Source organism: Hermetia illucens, chromosome 3, assembly GCF_905115235.1.
Source record: "Hermetia illucens chromosome 3, iHerIll2.2.curated.20191125, whole genome shotgun sequence".
Taxonomy (NCBI): domain Eukaryota; kingdom Metazoa; phylum Arthropoda; class Insecta; order Diptera; family Stratiomyidae; genus Hermetia; species Hermetia illucens.
The window spans coordinates 66,911,335-66,932,221 of record NC_051851.1 but is presented as its reverse complement, the minus strand read 5'-3'; the positions used below and the strand labels follow the sequence as shown (position 1 = coordinate 66,932,221).

At 37.1% G+C, this 20,887-nt stretch overlaps 1 protein-coding gene across 50 annotated transcripts in view; it reads right to left on the bottom strand.

The window, feature by feature from the left end:
• LOC119652349 (calcium-activated potassium channel slowpoke) overlaps positions 1-20,887 on the bottom strand; it is a 260,042-nt gene that overhangs the window by 37,701 nt on the left and 201,454 nt on the right. For 20 of the 50 annotated variants that reach the window (XM_038056381.1, XM_038056389.1, XM_038056392.1 and 17 more), the window contains 4 exons: positions 13,851-14,009; positions 10,864-10,940; positions 10,326-10,361; positions 1,380-1,457 (listed from right to left, as the gene is read on the bottom strand). In XM_038056381.1, the coding sequence (XP_037912309.1) occupies positions 1,380-1,457; positions 10,326-10,361; positions 10,864-10,940; positions 13,851-14,009 (350 nt within the window). The remainder of the gene's footprint in view (positions 1-1,379; positions 1,458-10,325; positions 10,362-10,863; positions 10,941-13,850; positions 14,010-20,887) is intronic. The other 30 variants (XM_038056430.1, XM_038056407.1, XM_038056403.1 and 27 more) reach the window with 3 other exon arrangements.

The window sequence follows — 20,887 nt, the reverse complement described above, 5'->3', positions numbered from 1 at the left end:
TGTTTTTAATACAGCTTCAAGTACTCGTACGTTACACTAGCTGTTATTCGACCCATACAAACATTTATACTGCCTTCCTTACATTGTATTTGCGGTTTATCTAGCTTTGGCTTGATGATATTTTACTTTCTGTGTTCAAGAATTTATTGCTGATATATTTTATTGATACTGTATACCCTGGGTTAAAAACTCTAGACACTTACACTATTAGCAAAATCGCCTACAGAATCAACTGTTCATTACAGGAAAAGCTACTTAGTATTTTATGTTAGTAGAAAAATGGAAAGAGGAAAATAGTGAGGAAATGAAAAGTAGATAATGTTAACGTGTTACAGCAAAATGAGGTATGTAGATTCGTAATTGAAGTTCCAAAATTTATCAAGAATAAAGTTACAGCACAGAAAATAATGGAAAGTGTGTTCCAGCCATTTTACCATTGACCCTCTCCCGGATCGGTCTCGAGAGTTAGCTTCATTGAGGTTCTTCAGTAACCCCAGTCAAACATCCGCTAAGCGAAAATAGCTGGAACTGAAAAGCAGCATGTAGAAGAGTGGATAGCAGAGGCTTTTAAATCATCCGTATGTTCTTGCAAAACGGCGTTTTAATATTTCATTGGCCCTTAAGCATATAGAAATTTGTATCATAAAAGCATTAAAATCCTATTTGACATCAAGAACAAAAGTTGCAACGCATTTATGAGGCGAATTTAGTCTTAAACGTAATTTAAGCAATAAAAACTAGATATGACGGTGAACAACAATTCATACTGGAAGTTTCCACAGCCTAGCATGAACGCATCTTCATAATTTTAACTGAATAAAGTTGGTGTTGGTTTCTAGCAAACAGTGGAATTGGTGACTTAAAAATGAATCGTACAAAATGGTAAATAGTCTGTCCAAAATCAAGAGCAATAAAAATATAACTCCAGCGGCACGAATTTTCGTACAATACCAAAAGCCTTTGTACCGTACTGTTCGCAAATATACTTTCAGGGAAGATATTCTAGCGCACCAGCGAATATTACAATAAATTCGAGAAACCCAAAAACGCCTTCTCGAATTTAATCTTTCGGAGTGTTTTTGAACTGAAATTCTTGCCAGCCGCAATTTCCGTTAGCATCAATCATAATTAATTGATAATAACTCATCAAATCATCGTTAGCGAAAATATAGGTAACATACTTTGCAAACTATAGAATATTTCAAACAAATTTCTATGAGATCAGTTCGTCTCACGTTTCTTTTCTTTGAGAAAACAAGGGAAATGTTTCAAGAATCGTTCAAATTGTTTGCTGTGAATATTGTTGGATTATTTTAACATATTTTGTTTATTTTTTTAAGTTATCATACAACTTTTAATATTAGGTGTGAAATTCGTACCATCGATGTATGCGTGACAGGCAGTACTAAGACCGTGTTTATTTACCATCCCTGTCTGCATCATAATCATGCCCACATCTGAAAGTCGCAAATAGATACATTAGAAATTTTGATATGCTAATACTGTACTGAATTGATGCTAGAAATTTCATTAGTAAGTTTTCCATATCAATACATCTACACCCAATCTCAGAGAAATACGTTCCAACAACTATTGTAAGTTCAAACTGAATTGCCAAGGATGTTAATGTCATCGCGTACGCTTACTGTCCTGTGGGAGTGTCTTGATGTTTACGCCCAACATATTTCCTTCACCGGTATGAAAAGTTAGAACGTGGGGATTAAGACAACATACGAGTATTACACAAATGACGTTCAGTTATACATACATAGTGTAGGTTGAGTACAAAGGAAGAGATCAGTACATACACTGAAAATCAACACAACATTCTTTTAAACAATACCAAAATGCATACAACATGATAAATTTAGTTATTAAATCAACTAAAACCAAAATCAAAAGTAAACAGTTTTTCTAGATATTCCGTAAATGCTATAAAATTACTATTAATGCAAATTCAACCAGGCTTGTATTCTTCAATCACTTTGTCGAAATTACATGTGGAAGTCGAGACGGGAAGCAGGCAGTCAACATCTTCGAAAATGGAGTCCCCGGGGAAAATCTTAGACCAAGAAGAAGTGGCAGACAGAAGAATTCCCAGGCGGTTACTGAAAAGCCAAGCGGACGGCGAAAGACCATCTAAAAAACCTCGCGACAGCTTCGGGACTCAGAACGCAATGCTTTATTATTTTTTAGTTGATCATTTCAGGTCGAACTTGGAGAAATGTTCAAAACATAATAATATACCATTATCATTGTTTGAGTAGCAAGGGAGTATCTTGAGACTGAGATATCACATAGCGGCATCATCATGATTTTTTTCGGATCGGTAAAATTTGAGAATGGCTCCTTAATATAAGCGACTTCTTTCTAACCCACCCCTCTTCCACTATGAAGCTGATATCAATTGAAGCCTTTCATACACCCCTTAAGTTCAATTTCAAACGATAACATGAAGCCATGTGGATCACAAGTCCAAACTTTCCCAACAATTTTGCTTAAGTAAGCGCATCTGTTTTTAAAAAAAATATGCGGAATGGATAAACCGATGGTAGCCTATATTGATCCTGAAGTCAGGTAAACCAATAGGAGAGGCCCCATCCTATGTACTTATATATCTTCTGAATGCTGTAGAGAAGTACTTGACTAAAGTGGCTTTTGATCTAGCCAAGAAAACCTTTCACGGTGAGAAACGCGCACTCGTGTTTTGTAACGTCAAGAATACGTTGCTGGATATAACTCGACCACTTTTCGACAAACAAAGTTACTCTCCGATTCAGAGTAGAAGTGTAATATGAAGCCAAGTGTCCTTGCTATACGGAATAATATACGACCCCGTCTTTCGCCTCTCCCGTCCCTAAATAAGCCGTTGTCGCTGGATTCAAAGATAATGTCGACGATGTGGACATTAATGCTAGCAAAGCTATCTGGACATTAAAGACTTGGCTTGAAGATTTAGGTTAGAACTTGCCGAAGATAAAACTGAGGTAGCATTTATATCAAAGCGACGGTAACAGGAGACTGGTCGATGAACATGTTATTAACTATCAGCCATTACTAAAACATCTCGGAGTTATCTTCCACTCGAAGCTCGAAAGCACATACCATCATCATTATCATCAATAGCACAAAATCCGACCTCCGGTCTAAGCCCGCCTTACTAAAGTACTCCAAACCTATTGGTTTTGTGCCGAGGTATACCAATTCTGAGGTCTTCCATGTCTTCTTTTTCTACCATAGTTATTGCCCTTCCAGACATTTCGGGCTAGATCGTTCTCACCCATATGTTATTAAGTGATCCACAAACCGCAACCCATACAACCCGGCGATCGTGGTATCGCTCATAAATTTATTCGTTATGAAACTATATCGACTAAGGACTATAGGCGGCCCGTAGGCGGTCGTAGTGGGCTTCGAGCTCCACATCCACTTCGAACTTGATGTGGCTACCGGACAATATCGTATGAAACAATAGGTGTACTTGCAGAGATGATTCCGGTAGCTATTTTAGCTGAAGAGGCGAGCCGAAAAACTAAGCGTCATTAGTTAGGTGCCAACCATAGGACCAGATAAAAACAAGTCGGAATACCGGAAGCTCGCGCTTCGGGTATAAAGGTTTTGTGTTCATCTTATGTAAGAAATTTCAACGCACATTTTTCTATCCGTATATAGCTACAAACCCAACATATTGCTTCATATTTTTCCAAACTACGAGACATACGTACATATTACAGCCATAGATATTACGCTCACCCTAAACAAACAAACTGCCTATTTCCGAATACCGTACACATATATGCACGTATATAAATTGATCGTACCCATATTTCCGATTTACTTCTTATATCTATCTGAATAGGCACTACCCACAAAGTTCATTAGCACGCATATACTATATACCTACATACACACATGTCTGGCTGACAAATAACTAAAAAACTAAAACAAAATAATTCTTTGGGACCCCATTCATAAGAACTCATTTGGTTGTGGTATTGACGAATTGATATGTGATGATGACGTCATGCAGTCATGCATGAAGAGTGCCCGAAAATCACAAAAAATGGTAAAGTTTTACCCCCTATAACTTTGTCAATAATGGTTGGATTTTCTTCAAACTTGACTAGCTTGTGCACTATGTTCTTTATTATACGCACGCCAAATTTTGTACTTCTGGGATGAATATAAGGCGGGTTGCCGGGTAAATTTCCAAAATGTGGAAATATACTATTATTAACTTTATTTGTGCAGATATCGGAACCGGATATATTTTGAGGCCTAGATTTCGTAGAGATGCACTATTGAGATTTTTTTCAGATTTTTCGGTTGGATAGGTTCTGAGAACGAGACCTGTTACACTTTTCGGGGGTCATATTTTGAGCCCTCACTCCCCTATGTTTCACCAAGTATCAAATATTGAACCATATGGCCACATTTTATGAAAAAAATTTTGCATCCTCCTTTCACATGTATGGGGAGCCCCCCCTTAAACTTAACACAAAATGGCGTCAGTTGCTGCATGTAAAGGGAACGGCAGATTACATACTCCTACTAATTTTCGTGACAATCGGTTCAGCCGTTTCCGAATAAATCGGGTGTGACAGACAGACAGACAGACAGACAGACAGACGGACAGACAGACATCGAATCGATTCTAATAAGGTTTTGTTTCACACAAAACCTTAAAAAGACGTTGAACTCGCAAGTTTATCCCAAATATACGTATGAGGCATAACTGAAACATCGGCGAGATGAGCTATGACTTGAATTAATCTAAACGGACACGGTAGGTGTAGGAAATGCCCTTCACATCCGATTTGGATGAATCACCTGATTGTCATACATGTGAAGGTTCTACACGTGCCGCCAAAATTTGAAGAATCACGAACCTAAACTAGGGTTCCGCCGTCAAGTGCCAGCAATTATTACAAGTAGCATGATCAGATAACGACTCGATGAAGTGAACAGCTCAATGAAGTAATAAAAGAAAGATAGTCCCGCAAGAAAATTATTTGATAAATATAATAGGTTTTAGGTTGTAGGAGTCCGATATGTGCTTCCTCGACTCCTGATGAGTATCCATAATGGATTTATACCGCCTTCAAAAAATTAACCGGTAGGAAAACGGGCAGATAAGCAGACGAACAGACAGATAGACATTGAGCCAATTTTAATAATGTTTTGCTTTTCACAAAATCTTAACAACGAAGGCAAAGGCTTTGGAAGACGGAGACAAACTGGAAATATGTCCGTCTAACCCCTAACGCATAGTTACTGCATATTTTTTAGGGACAAGTGGAACTGGTCAGTTACTGGATCGAAGCAAAAGCTCCAGTGTAACTCTCCTTGCATCTTAAAAGATTCTAACAGAACCTCCAAACTCGATTACATATCCCGAGCACTGAGTGGCAAAAGGGGGAGGGCTTGTTTTATGTAAATGAATTGAAAACACCTCGTTTTCAGTTTCGTTTAAAAACTTTACCCTTTTGGCCGTATTGATATCTTTCTGGCTAAATTCATACTGTTCCCTCAGCAACGATGAACTGCTTGCTTCCAGTAAAACAGCGACAGTGATGTACCAGCCACAGTGACTGAATGTTAAAACCAACCCAGTGGAGAGTTCTGAATATAAGAAGGGAAAGTATTATACTTGGTTTCCGGCGTGTGAACTACTATCGTACAAACAGGTGTAGCGAGTAGTCATATTAAACATATGCACCGGAGCCGTCGACATTGTAGGTTTCCGGGAAAGTAAATACAGAAACGTCAGGGCGTCCAGATATTGTGGTAGAAACTAAAGCTGAGAATCCTCAGCAAGAAAATAAAGCAAAAACGGTCATTCGAAAATGCAAGCTGATCGGGGCCATACAGCCAAGTAGGAGACGTTTGCAGGCACTGATAGACAAAGCAAGATCTATCTGATACTTTCGACACCTCGCAGTTGGCCGGTGTAGCATGCGAGGATTTTCTTTTCTCTTGTCTCACCAGAATATGACGCTCCTACAAGCTTCGGTGCTCGTATCTGGCTGACGAAGGTCAGGGTTAATAAAGCAAACTCGTCTAGTCTCTGCACCTAATAAACTCTGCGCTTCCTACAGACGATTGAATGGTTTTCAGAAAAAAAAAACAGTTTTCCAACTCCTTATAGATAGAGCATAGCATCGAAATAAAAAGTTTTATATTAGAAACACAAAAACTAAAGTTTTCCCGCCCTCGAATCCGTGGCATTGCACTTAAGACGCCCAATTATATGAAGACAAAGATTTAATTAACTACAGCAAACGTGTAGCGCCTCGGCTAAGTTGCTACTTCTTAAAGAAAAATGTTGACCCTCCACTAATATAAGAGCTCTGCACTGAAAAATTTATTCTATAATCCAAAGATACCAATCGAGATAGGCCCAGTGGTGATACCCCTGCAGGGTGGAACTTATATGTTTCTCTACGTTCTCAGGTAGATCCGAGTGATTTCAGCGAGTTAGATTGAGATCAGTGGGAGCAAAGTCGTCTTTGCCTTCTCCGCTTACATGGCTCACAATCGATTTCTCAATTACAATGTCAATGATGAATACACACTTTGGAAATACTTGGAGCTGCTTAACGGGCCAAGTTCTCTTCGTTTTTATTTAGCTATCCGTAAATTACAATGACTAGAAAGAGGTCCTTCATATCACCTGGCTAGCAATAAATCAATTAGTAAGGTACAGATCTTAAGAGGAACATATAAGAGCTGAATGCTCATCAATTCAAACCTGATGATGAATAAATTCAGTTGCAGACTAGACTTCCGTTGCCAGTAAGCCTATATACTTTACGTATATAAATATCTCGGGAATAACTCGTTCCCTACTTGAGTATCTCCTTTTCCTACTGGAGGAAATTTGATCAAGCGAATAGGACCAAACTGTCAAGAATCCCTCATATAGTATCATTATACTATTATAGATAGATAAGCCAGACTTTGCGTCTGGCTGATACTTCCAATTGGGCAATGGAAGTTTCCTTCAGAGTCTCATGACAGGAGGGGCAGAAGGTTGTGTAGGTACTTAAAGCTGATAGGCTTTCAGACGAAGCATCCTCCTTCTATATTATGTGAGGAATGAAACGAATTCGGCTAGATGGAATCAACTCAGCAAGTCGCTAGCGACGACCGATAGTCACAGTTACCTTGTCGCTTGTCGCCTTTGTCGATAGCTACCTAAAAAAACGACTGTAGTACGATACTAACTGACTTTGACCATCTTGAGAATGTTCGGTTGCATTCATGTGAAAACAAAATTGTGGCGCAGAAAATGAAAACAACACCTCCAGTTAACCCGTAGCTTCTACTCCGATAAAAATATTTATTTTATATATACTGAATGTAGGCAGGGTCGAACTGAAACAATAAGTTAGGCATTATCATTGTGACAGGAAACTGGAAGAGTTTTCTGGATTCCTTATGTAAAATTTACATTCGCCTAATCAAACATATAATTTAATGCCATTTTCGGTTTGTCACTTTCTTCGTATGAAGTGATGTTATTGATTTTCGTCTATTGTAAATAGGCTTTTGAAATATTGTAATTTTGTTAACAAGAGCAGAAATTCCACAAACATCAAATGAAATTTTCCAACTTTATTTGAACAGCTTTTTTTTACTTTCCTGCACTCATAATTTAACTCATAATCTTGCTCGTTTTCAATCAGATCACACTTTAATGGAAAATTGTATTTATTGCAAATATACATGGATAATGCTCCCTTGAGTACTGAAATCAACATAATGCGTGGAAGACTTTATAATCCAATTTCATTGACAGAAGTATCTGCATGAGGACTCAGATGCGAGAAGTTTTACCCCTTGGATAACTCGTTGGACAGATGGAATACATGAAAAGTACGAGTAATCTTAAAGGTATATTGGGGATAAAATATGGGGAAGTGATTGGTCAAGATATTATTGGAAATAGCGAAAGCACACATCTAAATCTACTCTAAGATTTCCAGGTTGAAGGTGCAATCATTGGTGAAATACAATAGTTGTACTCTGTCAACTTCATCGAACTTTTTCATGTAAATCCAACATCTGTAGATATACATATAGCTGAATGGATAGGCAATCATACCATAAAGAAAAATATATACTAAAGGGTATCTGGTATCTTTTAATAATTTGTTAAAAACTTTTTCTTAGAATTATTATGGTACGACATGGTTTTCTCACAAGAAAGTATATACATATATTGAAATATACGAAGAACTTCTTTTTTATTTATTGTTTCCCAGCCGCAATGGTAGGGTTCTTCAAAAAGTCAGATCGTTGACACAATACCTCATTAACTTAGAAGAAAGTAGTCGCTAAAAACCAATTGCGAAATTTCAACTTTTCTTCTTCTAATTCTATAATTGTATATCTGTATAACAATCACTCAAAATTTAAACAGAATCAGTTGGATAACATTGTCATAATCATGCCAACTAGTTGAAAAGAGATATTCTCAAGAAAAACGTATCAGAGAAATGGATTTATAAGTTCTCAATATCCACGCTCTTAAAATAATCGTAACATATACATTTACCGAGTTGAAGAAAAGATACCAGATGGCCCCATAAATTGTACATATGGTAGATAAATCAATCGTACTCAATCAAGAGGGAAGGAATTTATGGAAGAAACACAGTATACAGCTACTTTGAGGTCTAGTTTTCCTATATTGCTTTCAAGCGTATCTCAAAAAATAGGTGGCCATGAGGAAGTGATGTATGCATAATCCTTATTTTTGTTTTAAATGTCTAGAAAAACTGTTTACTTAAAAAAATTCGCATTATAAAGTCATAGCAAACATAATTTTCAATCACACACATAAGAAACTATTTCACAAAATTCAGTTTTCAATTGTTATCAATTACCAAAATACAAAACCCAAACAAAATATCGCAGTTGGTTTGTTAATTTCTTATTTGCAAAACCAAACACCCAGGGTATCAGCTAGTCGAGCATTTCGATATTATTTTTACAATGGTGTCACAGGAGAAAAGTCAGATTCTTAAACTTGAAATGGGGAACAGTCACAGAAATGATAAATATAACCTTAACTTCACCCAAAGTTATGCCAACAACTTGTATTTCACTTTTCTATCTATACACGTGTTTGTATCGAAAGTGTTACTATCGTCAACCCTTTATTTACGCAGGTTGTAGTTTTTCATTGATTTTCAACAATTTCTTAACATTCCTCACTAAGAGCACTGCACTATTGTGATTAGTTACAAAACACTCCAAACTTTAAAAACTAAATGTTCATGAATTTTTTTTTAATTTAAATTTTGGTTTCAATATAGTTTTTTCAATTTTTAATGAAAATTGTATAATTTTTGCTTGTTTGTGTAAATCTACAGTTATAATGTTTGGTATTTTTCTTATTTTGCAATCGGGTATGACGAGTAGAGAACACGTTGATTTTTGATGATGGAAATGATCAAGAGGCGTAATTTAACGAATGACATAAAAAGGATGAAATTTCGGAACCAAAAAATTGGTAAGGTTATATACAACTTTGATGAATTTTTTGATATTATGGAATTTGGTAACTCTTAATCAGATTCATAGTATTCATTTACCTAAACTTTATTAGTACCATTTCATTTCAAAAAATTCATCATAAAGGCTTAGTTGTGCATACACATGAAGCATATGCATATCCGCAGAGAAAGAAGAGCCCATCAAAACAAATAAAATAAAAGTCAATAAACGGCAATGCTATAGAGGGAAAATAATCATGACATTGTATATATTTGAAAAGAACACTGTTTACAAATTATTGAAAATGTGATCAAATGTTAAAATTCCATGTTAAAAATCCATTATTGCTCTCGCTCAAAAAACTAAATAATTGGAATAAATTCAATCGCAGTCACAATCCATTAATCAAACAAGGGTATAGGGTTAAATACAAATTCGTATAGATTCATAAAGGGATTTATATCCGAATTATAATCAAATTGCATTCTCGAAAAAGGAAATCAACTCAGCTAATGGTTAAAAAGAGATTGTGTTCGGAAAATCAATAACAAAGGAGTCAAACCTAAGCTTATTACACTTCTCTTCAAGGCAACAAACCAAAAAAGTGATTAGTTTTTCAACTTTAAATTATCACTTTAATAAATATATATGGTTTTTGAGGTATTTACAAACAAACCAAGCAAAATGTCAATTCGGGAAAATATTGTTAACGGTGTATATATATATATTTTACGAGGTTATTTTTTTCGAAAACGGAATAGGTTAATATAAACAAGGGGTGAGGGGTGTTAGAGATTCAATTTGGCTGGTATTTTTGTTACCTAAGTCACCAAATTTGTTCCTTGGTTGTGCAGTCACTGTGTACATACAGAAATTTAATTAAAACAATAAATTTATCGTATTTATATGATATTTGTAAAAAAATTTCTAAACTTATCAATTATTGTCTACAAATTTCTCGTCGAAGTGAATATTTGTGAGCTGATATTAAAAACGCCATTCTGCTGTAAATTTGCTAACATGTTTTTGCTATTCAAATGATTGTAACAAATTTCCGCTGTTTTCGATTCCTTCAGTTACCTACTCCTATGAATTTGACACACGATTTCATTGTAATCTGATTCCTGTTATTCAACGACAAACTTCCTCTATTTAAGAATATACCTTCAATACGAACATTAAATAATTCCTTATTTTGAAAATGTGATTTCAATAAATCTATTGGAAATTTTCACAATTATTTTTCATTTATTTTATCTTATATAAATTGTATTAAATTTAGATAAAATTGAATTGGAAATTATAATAAAAATTCTACAGAAAAACTTAAAATGAATAAATGTCTAAGAAAATACTTACAATTTTTACATTTACACTTTTTTATGAGTGTTTCATCTTTGATATCCTCATGACAAGCCTTACAATAGAACCAAGCTCTGGAATAATACATTATGATATTAAAAATCGGTAGAATGGTACATTATTCTAGAAAAGATAAATATAATAAAGCTTTTCTACCAATAACTCAACATTAGTTTATTGTGCCGGGGTAAAGGAATCAAATGGTTCAGATTATCGAGTTTACGATAGTATCGTCCGTATGGTTAATATGTGGTCATCCAACATTTCCAACCGGACCTATTTGGTTAAATTTTTAAACCGCTTAAAAGATCCAGTAATTAGTCGTGCTAAAAATATTCTTAAATAAATTCACCGGATCTAAATTACGAGGGACGAGCAACTACAGTCTGCTCTAGGCGTTCCGGACAGTAGTCAGTATTCGTTAGGAAAGATTCGAATTTGTAAATGCTTTAATGGAAACGTTATCCGCAACAATCTGTGGTTATCGAATCATGGCACGAGTTAGTATTCGGAATGTGCCTGCACTCTTCGATAAAAGCATCGCTGCGAGATAGAAAGTGAAAGTATTGGTCATTCGACTTCGCTAGCGTGTTGCATCTGCTGCTCTTGGCAGAGTTGAAGAGCTACCGCCTGCTGATCATTAGGGAGATATACTAAGTGACCCCCTGAGAATATTGGTTGTCAAAGATTCTCCTTTTTCGGGTGTTCAGGTCATCGGCCACGAATGGATTGAAGACTGTACTGATCGTTGTGGGCGATGGCACTGTAGTCCGTGACAAAGGGAATTCACTATTGCCCTGGTCAGGGAATCAGAAACTGCCGAAGATAACAATGATTCTAAAACTGTGTATCGCATCGGGAAACAACTTGCATGCATTTCGATGCTCCTTTTGCATGATAGCCAACAGCTGAGTAACTTCAAGGAACACTTCACTACAGTTTCTAACTGTATCACATCAGGCCAAGTTCTTCCACCGCCGTAACATGCGGACTATTCCTCCAAGCAGAAGAAGAAATAATCTTACCCACCAATGTACTTAGGATGAGTAAAACCACTGGGCTTGATGGTCTCCCCGCAGAGTAATTTATCGCTGCTCCGGCAGTTCCTGCATATCTGCTGCTTCTAATCTTACTGAAATCCTAGGAATCCGAAACCTCTCCTAGAGAACGGAAGAAGGGGATGATCGCTTGGATTCCAAGAAAGGTCGGCCTTGAGTGTTGCACAGTTGGAGGGGTATCTGCGCGCACCCTGCCGCCGCAATGATAATAGCTGAAATAATCCTGGAGCGCATCAAGTTGTATTGTTCCACTATAACGTGTCCCAAATTATTGGCATTTAACGACAATGTCGACAATTGTGTTAAACAATTTAATTTAAATAAGATAGATTTCCATTTTTATCACGTCTAATAGTCTCCAATTTCCAAATCGATTCAAGATTTCAAGAATTATAAGAATAGAGAATTATAAGAAGAAGAATAAGAAAGAAAGGTAATATGCCTCGTCAAAAATTCATAAACAAGGCTTCTACCTTATACCGTTGCCTCTAAATTTTGTCCTATGGAGCTAGATCTTTGCATTTCTTTTGCTCTATGATAAAATGAACATTATGTAATGACTAATATGATTTGTCGGGGATCTTAAGTGGCCGGAGTCAAATTAAAAAGAAAAGCTATTCACTGCTGAAGTTCCAACCGCAAATGAAGTGTTTTGTGGACAAACGCTTACACCCCTCTTTGTAAGTGAGGTCCGGGAATGTGGAGCACGGATCTTTTGAACAGTTCAGTCCCCCACATGTCATTGTACACAACTCCACGTGTTATTAATTCGATACGTAAATCCACACCGAAACCTGAAAAATCATAAAAAACATCGGTACCCCTAACGAACCCTTCTGAAATGAAAACGGCTCGTCATCGTGCGTAGAACCTAAGGTAATGAATCTTTCGTCAGTTCGCCACAGGATAAAGCAAACCAAATGATACGGATGCTGCGAACACTACAATTGTTGAACTTTTATTTTGTTCCATAAAAATAAGCTCACCCGAAATTAAGCTGCGCAAAGCATTACCTTTGTAGGTACTGTGATATTATACAATTTTTTGAAACGGCTGATATTAGAAAGTAATATAACAGGCATCACGTTTCATTACCCTACCGGCGCATGTGATGTCATACCATCAAGATCATATATTCACTTTCGGCAGCCGATACTACTAAATATTATTTGTTGCTAGAATATTTTGACCTGTATTTATTATCAGTCCAAAGTAAATCCAAAGCCAGCTCGAACATAGAATAAGACAAACTCAAAGCCAGCCCGATATTCGTCGTCGGCATCGATAACTAGCGCCGCCACTTGTACTACGAAGAGCAGTAATGTTAGGCGATGTTTTAAATTGTGATATCATATTACAACATCACTTTTGTAATGCAGTAATGTAAGGCAATGCGGTGATTTTTGGTAATGTGATGATGGGTACTGCGGTGATGTTAGGTAATGCGGTGATGTTGTAATACTTGGTAATGTTTGGGTGCGCTCGGCAATGAGAATTATATATACTTTATTATACTTTAAAGTGATATCACTTTTGTAATATTAAATAAATCACCTACCTATCCCTGAACCCTAATATACACCCTCCATATATCATGTGGGTCTATCGTTTTGGATGCATTTATCTTCACCACAGGAACGTCACTCAACGAGTGGCTCGTTTGTTTTAGGGTTCCATACAAGTTGTCAGACATTGAACCCCAAACCGATATCCCCCCAACAACCCCCTGCAACGGTTGCCTGTCTTTTCTCTCCTGCCAATTTACTAGCTTTTTTTTGTGACACATGTTGTTGCTTATGATCGAAACCTTATTAATCATCGAATCCACGAAACAAGGTAGAAGCAAACTCTTTCACAATACGAGTATATCAAAACAAGAACTTAAAATATCTAGAGCAATGTAGTACTGAATGACTCCAGACTTACCTTTTGACTTCATCAGCACTTTGTGCTATAAAAAAACCTTGAGTATTCGCTTGAATTTTAGCACCACGAGGGTTGATGGAAATTTTACTGTCAACGCCATCCTCCGATCCCTTGATTTCGATTGCCAGGAGCAGTAATTTGAGTTTTGTAAAACACAGTCTATTGGAAAGTGGATAAATATTATCAGAAACAGTTCCATGGTTCAATTCAAGGATATTATTATCATGTTAACTCAAAAATGATTTTGGCTTTCATAATCAAATTGATGTTTTATTTGTATTTCAATTGGATTATGAATATGTATCATGTTCGAACAAAATGTCGGAATACAACATTAAAAGCAACACTGTGTTAATAGATACGGAGTTTATGCTTTAGTTGCGATACACAAATGATATGGGAATGTGGTTAATGGAAACAGGATCAGGAAGTTATTTGTGTGGTTGTGTAACAGGTTGTTTCTGTGCAACTCACGAACAGACAACTACGGAAAAATTCAAAACAGAAAAATCGGAAGGGCAAACTTCAGCAAACATGCACAACTTTGTTTACACACATCATAAGATAGTTCATACGAGGCACATCAAAAGACGACAAATGTACACGAAAGATTGCTTCGAACTAAATCTCTGCATAATTGACAATATAACGACAAAGTCAAAATTTAAAATTCAAACCGTAATTAATTTAAAAATAAAACAAATTAAGTCCCAATTGTAACTTGAAATTATCATGTAATGAAAAAATAGATTCAACATGGATAAATAAACGTTATCAGACAGTACGGAAAGGAAAGCAAATCCATAATAATGTAAAAAGGTAATGTAAAGCAGTATCGTCTAACCTACACATATTTTCTAAATGTCTATTGGAGCGTTTATAGCTTACGACTTATTCCGCAAAAACTGATATTTCCATACTGAAAATGGTTCTATTCAGTGAATTAAATTTTCTCCTTTTACAAAAATATTATATTGTTTTTATTTACATTTGCTACATTTACGTGCTTAATCCAAAACCATAATTTTCTGTATATACTGACGTGCGAGCGTCTTGTCTGCAATTCTAATGGCAAATTTCATATTTTCGCGAATATTCCTTGTGAAATAAAATATCAGCCATAATGCAGAAATCAATTCTGTGCGCATTCATTCGTTGCAAATAAGAACATTTGGAATTGATTCTTGAAATTTTAAAGTGAACGCATTTTCAAGCTGTTTTTCACGTGTCCCCTTAAGGTTATATGCTGTGGCCCGCAATTAGCTCTTCGGTATGTTGCAGTGTCTCTAAGCGCATCAGAGTACTTGGAAGGACATATAATTGCAGTTTTCTGAGGAAAGATCAATAAGTACCCGTGATCGAATGGGAATGGCGCTGCTCTGAAAATTTGGCATAACCATCGCTTAATAAATTCTTTTAAAAAAACGAGTTTTGAGGTATTCAAAAATGGACTTTAATTTGATAATCTTCCGTATTGTGAGTAACACCTGAAACCGAACAATATAGAATGAGCATAGAGTTTGGCAGATTGTATTCAGTAATAGCAAATGTATTATAAGGTTAACTGTCAAAACCTGCTGGAGCAAAATTCACGTAGCCAATTCCGAGCTCAATAATTCTTGGAAATATATGTTGTCCACAAAAGGACAACAAAACGAAAATAAAAACAGTTCCAAAATTACATTTTTTAACTTTTTCTATGAATGCTCTTTTCCTCTTGGTTCTATGGCGCTACAGTCCGATGTGGATCGTTGCTCTTCGGAAGTCTTTCTTTATATTCTTCTCCTCCGATTTCGGGAACCGAGCAGCGTGTAACTTGCGTTGTTCTATTTAGGGGTTTTCCAGGTAGTCGTTTACTTCCCAACTTCACTCTGAGTAAGCGCCTAGGAATTCTTCTATCGTTCATACACTCTACATCTCCTGCCCACAGGAATTTTTGTATCTTAATATGAAAGGCGGCTTTTGGTTCATCGTATAGTAGATACAACTCACTATTGTATTTCATTGGCCATTCGCCGTCCACCCTCACTGGGCCTAAAATTCCCCTGGAAACTCCTCGAACTTGAGCACTACACTGACTCATTGTCATTCTGAGGAGTCTAGTCAGTACCACTGGAACTTCAAATTCGATCATATTTTGTACAGCACCGAGCGATGGACATCAATGTTATCTTCCCAATACTTCTGCAGTATCTGCTTCACTTAGAATATCTGATCAATCGTTGACTTTCTACGTTCACATCTTCCCTGGTATTCGCCAACAATATTTTTTGAGAAGGATTCGGTCCTTGTTTAGATTATGTTTGACAACACTTTGTAACATTTACACAACAACGATATCTTCTTGTACTTTTTATCGTTTTTATAACGAGGGCAAATAATACTTTTGAGTCAATTTTACAGCATAGTTTCCCCACACCAAATAATGAAGCCTGGTCAATATCCCCACACTTATTATCTATCTTTAGTAGCTCCACAGGTATTCTATTCACACCCGGTGCTCTGCTGTTTCTCACCCTTGACTTTTTCCTGTACGGTGGGCAGGTGATTGTACGACTTCTACTTTTTCAATGTGTTAAGATTGGGTTGCGGCATGAAGTAGCTCTCCGAAACGTTGTACACATTGATTTTCTATTCGATCCTGCGGAGTATTGTTCGGGGCTGAAATGCTGTTGTGTGTATGTGCTCCTTTTGTACCATGCATTGAAATCGTTGACAAATTTATTTCAATGGCCTTTAAATTTTAAAGGGTAATAGGTAACAATAGGCCTACTGAACTTTTTGCTGAGCTTTTATTCACACACACAGGCCATGTTGGCATCATATATCTAAGCCATTATAACTTTCAAGGCGACCCCTTTCCTCGTTCTCTCTTCTAAATAGGATTCGCCACTTCGGTTATAATCTTGTTTTGGATGGAGCCAAGAGACTCTCAAATTATGATCTGGCGTATCAAACCATCGCTGTTTTGGTTCACCTTTAAGTCGTTTCCGAATTATATGTTCATACCATCGATGATATCTCTCTCGCATTTTCTTTCCCATGGCTACATCATGTTGGGCTGATTCGTAAAGCAATTTCATGTCGCAGTTCACCAATAACTAATAGCATTGATTTGGAATTAAACTGCGCAGTTCTGCGCATGTCGCTGACAATGATACTGTTTCTTTGATTGATTGACAGTGATACTGTTTCTTTGATTAAAGTAAGGTACGACCACATTTACCCTACGACACTACTTTCAGCATGCCTATATTGCACTAGCGTGGTAGCCAACAGCAAACAACTGCATGTTTTGACATTTCAACAGGTGGATACAAACCAGATCTAAAAAACTGTAGCAATGTGTCAGTTAGTTCATTACATGGATATAACACATGACGCTGCAAAGAAAGTGCCTCTGCCAAGCAATTCGGACACGTAGCGTCACTTAGCTGAATGCTGCCCCGCGCAAGTGTGCATTGCGGCAGTACAATTTGTGGTCGGGTCGCATCGCGTAGCGTAGATACGGTGGAACCTTTAGACTGCCTTGCAGTGAAATTATAATAAGTGTCTGATTCCAATTGACTGACTGAGTTTGGTGAACTTGAAAATGGTTTCCTTCTCCCCGAAGGCGCCGTTCTTTCCATATTATATCCGAAGTCTGCTGAGTTGGTATTCGGCTTCTCTGTAAATCCAGGTGTCATGTTCCAGTTAGTCTAACCAAAAATTGTGTTATAAGTAAATTGACTTGGTTGCACGGTATTCTAGAGCTTGATCTATTCGATTTTTTATGCTTATGATCATAATATCGAAGGTCCTGTTATTGTGCTAATCACTTAAAACAATCCATCGGATGGCATTGCGGGAAACTGCTGGCAAGGCAACATCTTTGAAAACGATTCAGTTGATATTGATATAAAGGACTCCATTCACCGCTTCATTGGAATTTGGGGTCCCCTTTTACAGCTAGGTCTTCTGTCGGTCGCGATTTTTATAAGAGAGTTCTTGCTGACTTTGCTATATTCCATTTTCAAGCCATTTTTTTCTTCTCCTGGTAGCCTCAGTAATGTTGCATTTGTTGTATTTATCGCTGCTTCTTACATAGTGCAATCTTGTCTTCCCCCGTACGCAACCTTATCGGAAGGCGGAAGTGGCACTGCATAAGTCACGCATTTCACTCATTGTCCACTCCCCCACGATAGCCCAAGAGCGCTTGGCGCAGAACAGTAGAGAAAGAATACGGGCATCTCCTAGGAAGAGATGAAGTGCATTTTAGCCATTCGGGAACAATGGCGAGTATGTGTGGTTAACTCCACCAAGGGGCGAATGGCAACCATATTATATGTCTATTATCTAATATTTCTGCCTCCAATTTCTTAAATTTCCTGACTTGCTCAATCACTTTTCGCTTGATTTGTAAGGAGTGAGATTCGTGAATACTACTCTAGAGGAGAATGTGAGCTGAAAGGTAAAAGACAGTTTGTGGGGTCTAGGAACTGCAGAAGTGGCCGGAAAATGAACGACCTTTTTTGAAAATCTTATATACTTATATCCATTAATATTGAGAATTCGAAGAAAAGAACTGATATTCGTAATCTCTAGTCTTATTTTGTCTTCAATTTCTAGTTATATATGATACCGGTTCTTGAAATATCGGTCGCTCAACTTGTTTTGCGATTAGATCTTTGAGAGCCTAGGTATCAAAGATTAGTTAGTTACTTTGGATTTGCAACAAATGCTCCTTCATTTGCAAAATACGCTATCGGTACGGAACTCTTTCCCATTATCTTCTAGCCAGGCTGAATGAAATGTTTGCTGTTCGGGGTTAATAAATCTTCTTAGCGGATAGGAGTAGCCACTTATTTGCACTTTAGAATTGCAATTGATGTTCAATTATTTGCAAAGTCTCCACAGGAGACTTGCACTTGTCTTCAGAAGTTTATCTAAAATGTCACTTGTAGAAAATGTTGATCTACTTCTTCGAAATCCTTGCTGCCCTCTTGAATTATCAAATATGGTTCAAATATTTGAGAAAGATGTTTTTGCATGGAGCTAAAAAGCGTTATGACATGGTAGTTCTCTCCATCATTATAAAGGATTAAGATTCACAACTTCATGTTCGAATTTTTGTAACTCACTTGCTCTGCAGTAATCTTTCATTCCTGTTTTTGATGTTAAGAATTTTCCTGGGAGAGGAACATACCTCCTTAACCAAACTATGCGGATGTTGATATTCTCGCCATGCTGCATGCAAACCAAGGAACAATGAGAGCAATGTATAATTTTCGTTCTCCAATAGAGTGTGTCACGCTCGCTGGATAGTCCCAGTGAATAGATGCGATTCAAATCGCTGGTGTTATGCAATGGTAATTTATAATGTGACTTGGGTATGGGAAGTTTTTCGTCTTTCAAACATTTGACGGAAATTATTGGTTATCTATAATGGCAATATTTATCGTAGAAGAAGAAGACGTCGCAGACCCTTCCTTAGCTGGAGCGATGGCATAGACCAGGATGTCAGACATCGCTCTATAGGCCTCGGCTCAGGACTGGAATGTTTTGAGTTTCTTGTTAAGGCAACCGAGCAACGATTTTTACGTCGTTGGTAATGATGAATAGTAGATTTATGATAAGCGGGTCCTTACAGTGTCTGGATCATGCCTGCCTGGCACTAAATGCTAATAGAAGTTTACGATTCCTAAAAACTGCCTAGAGTTTGTGGACTGCCGGTTACTTGAAGTTGGCAAATTTGAAGTCTGCGTCTAATTAGGTAATGGACATGTACATATTATCGGTTGAAGAGGAAAAGCTAGGAACTTTGCCTCAGGTGGTTGACCATGCACGAATTTAGATAGATGGATTTACATGAATGGAATTTAGTGGAAATCGCTCAGAAGTTATCTTAAGTGAGATAATTAAAACTTGTTTTTTTTTTCTATTCGCTAGTGTTATTTATTGGTCTTGCAAATACCGATATTTCGGGAATTACTTGTTCCCTCCATCAGTGCTAACAAGCCTAAAATTGTTAGACTTGTTGTTGCTGGACCAATAAATGATACTAGCGAATAGAAAAAAGCAAGTCTTATTTATTTCAAATAATTTAGTTGCTAGAAACATCGCGAAGTTGCGTAAGATGAGCTTTGATAATTAGGATGATCAATATAACCGTAGACGATGATACGTCGGAGTGCAACAGGAATTCAAATAGAGCGAATGGACTGAAAGAGGCCAAATGCAGATGTAATAACAATTTCTGCAAAGTCTTCTTTACGCTCGAATGATGGTTATACGCGCGAAAAAGACCAATTTCGGAAAAATATTCCAGGTGGTACGCAAAGTCTTCAATACATCTCACGGGATATCGATCAGGTACAATCCTTCCATTAGCGTGGCGTTTCAGTAGGAGATACAACGGGAATGACTATGCCTTTCTAGCTTTCCTCCAGAGTAATGATTTTTCCAGAGTCATGAGTCATAGTTTTGAGGGTAATTCCGTAGTGGTCTGTATATGGAATTTACTTTCATATGCTGCTTCTTTCGTTTTACTGGTTGTTGAGTCTACTCTGGTAAAACTCGGAGCAGCTCATGGCATTTTTTGATTGAGTGCATATTGCTTCTTGTGAACTTTTCAGGCGCTGTCCATTATATGAATTTCCCTAGGAGGCGAGGAATATAAGATGGGCGTGGACTAACAAATAAAAGTGGTCAAAGAAGTCTAGGACTACTCTGGGTTTGGAAACGCTATGAGCACCGCTACAAATCGGCAACGAAATCGCGCCATAAAACCAAGTCCAGTGCAGCATAATGGAACCATTCATAGTCAATAGTACATAGTCTGATTTTGAAAATAGTTCATGGCGCCGAGAAAATACACACAAATCAGTAACCGATGAGAAATTGGAGCCGCCAGTGACGAAAAAGCTGTGGAGAATGGGACAAAAATCACTAGTCGCCACTGAGTGAACTGCTCATTGTTGTCGATACTTAGCCAGCAGTAGTGTTAACGTTTCTTTTTCCTCTGACTAGGTTTGAAACTGAGTATAATGGGATGTGAA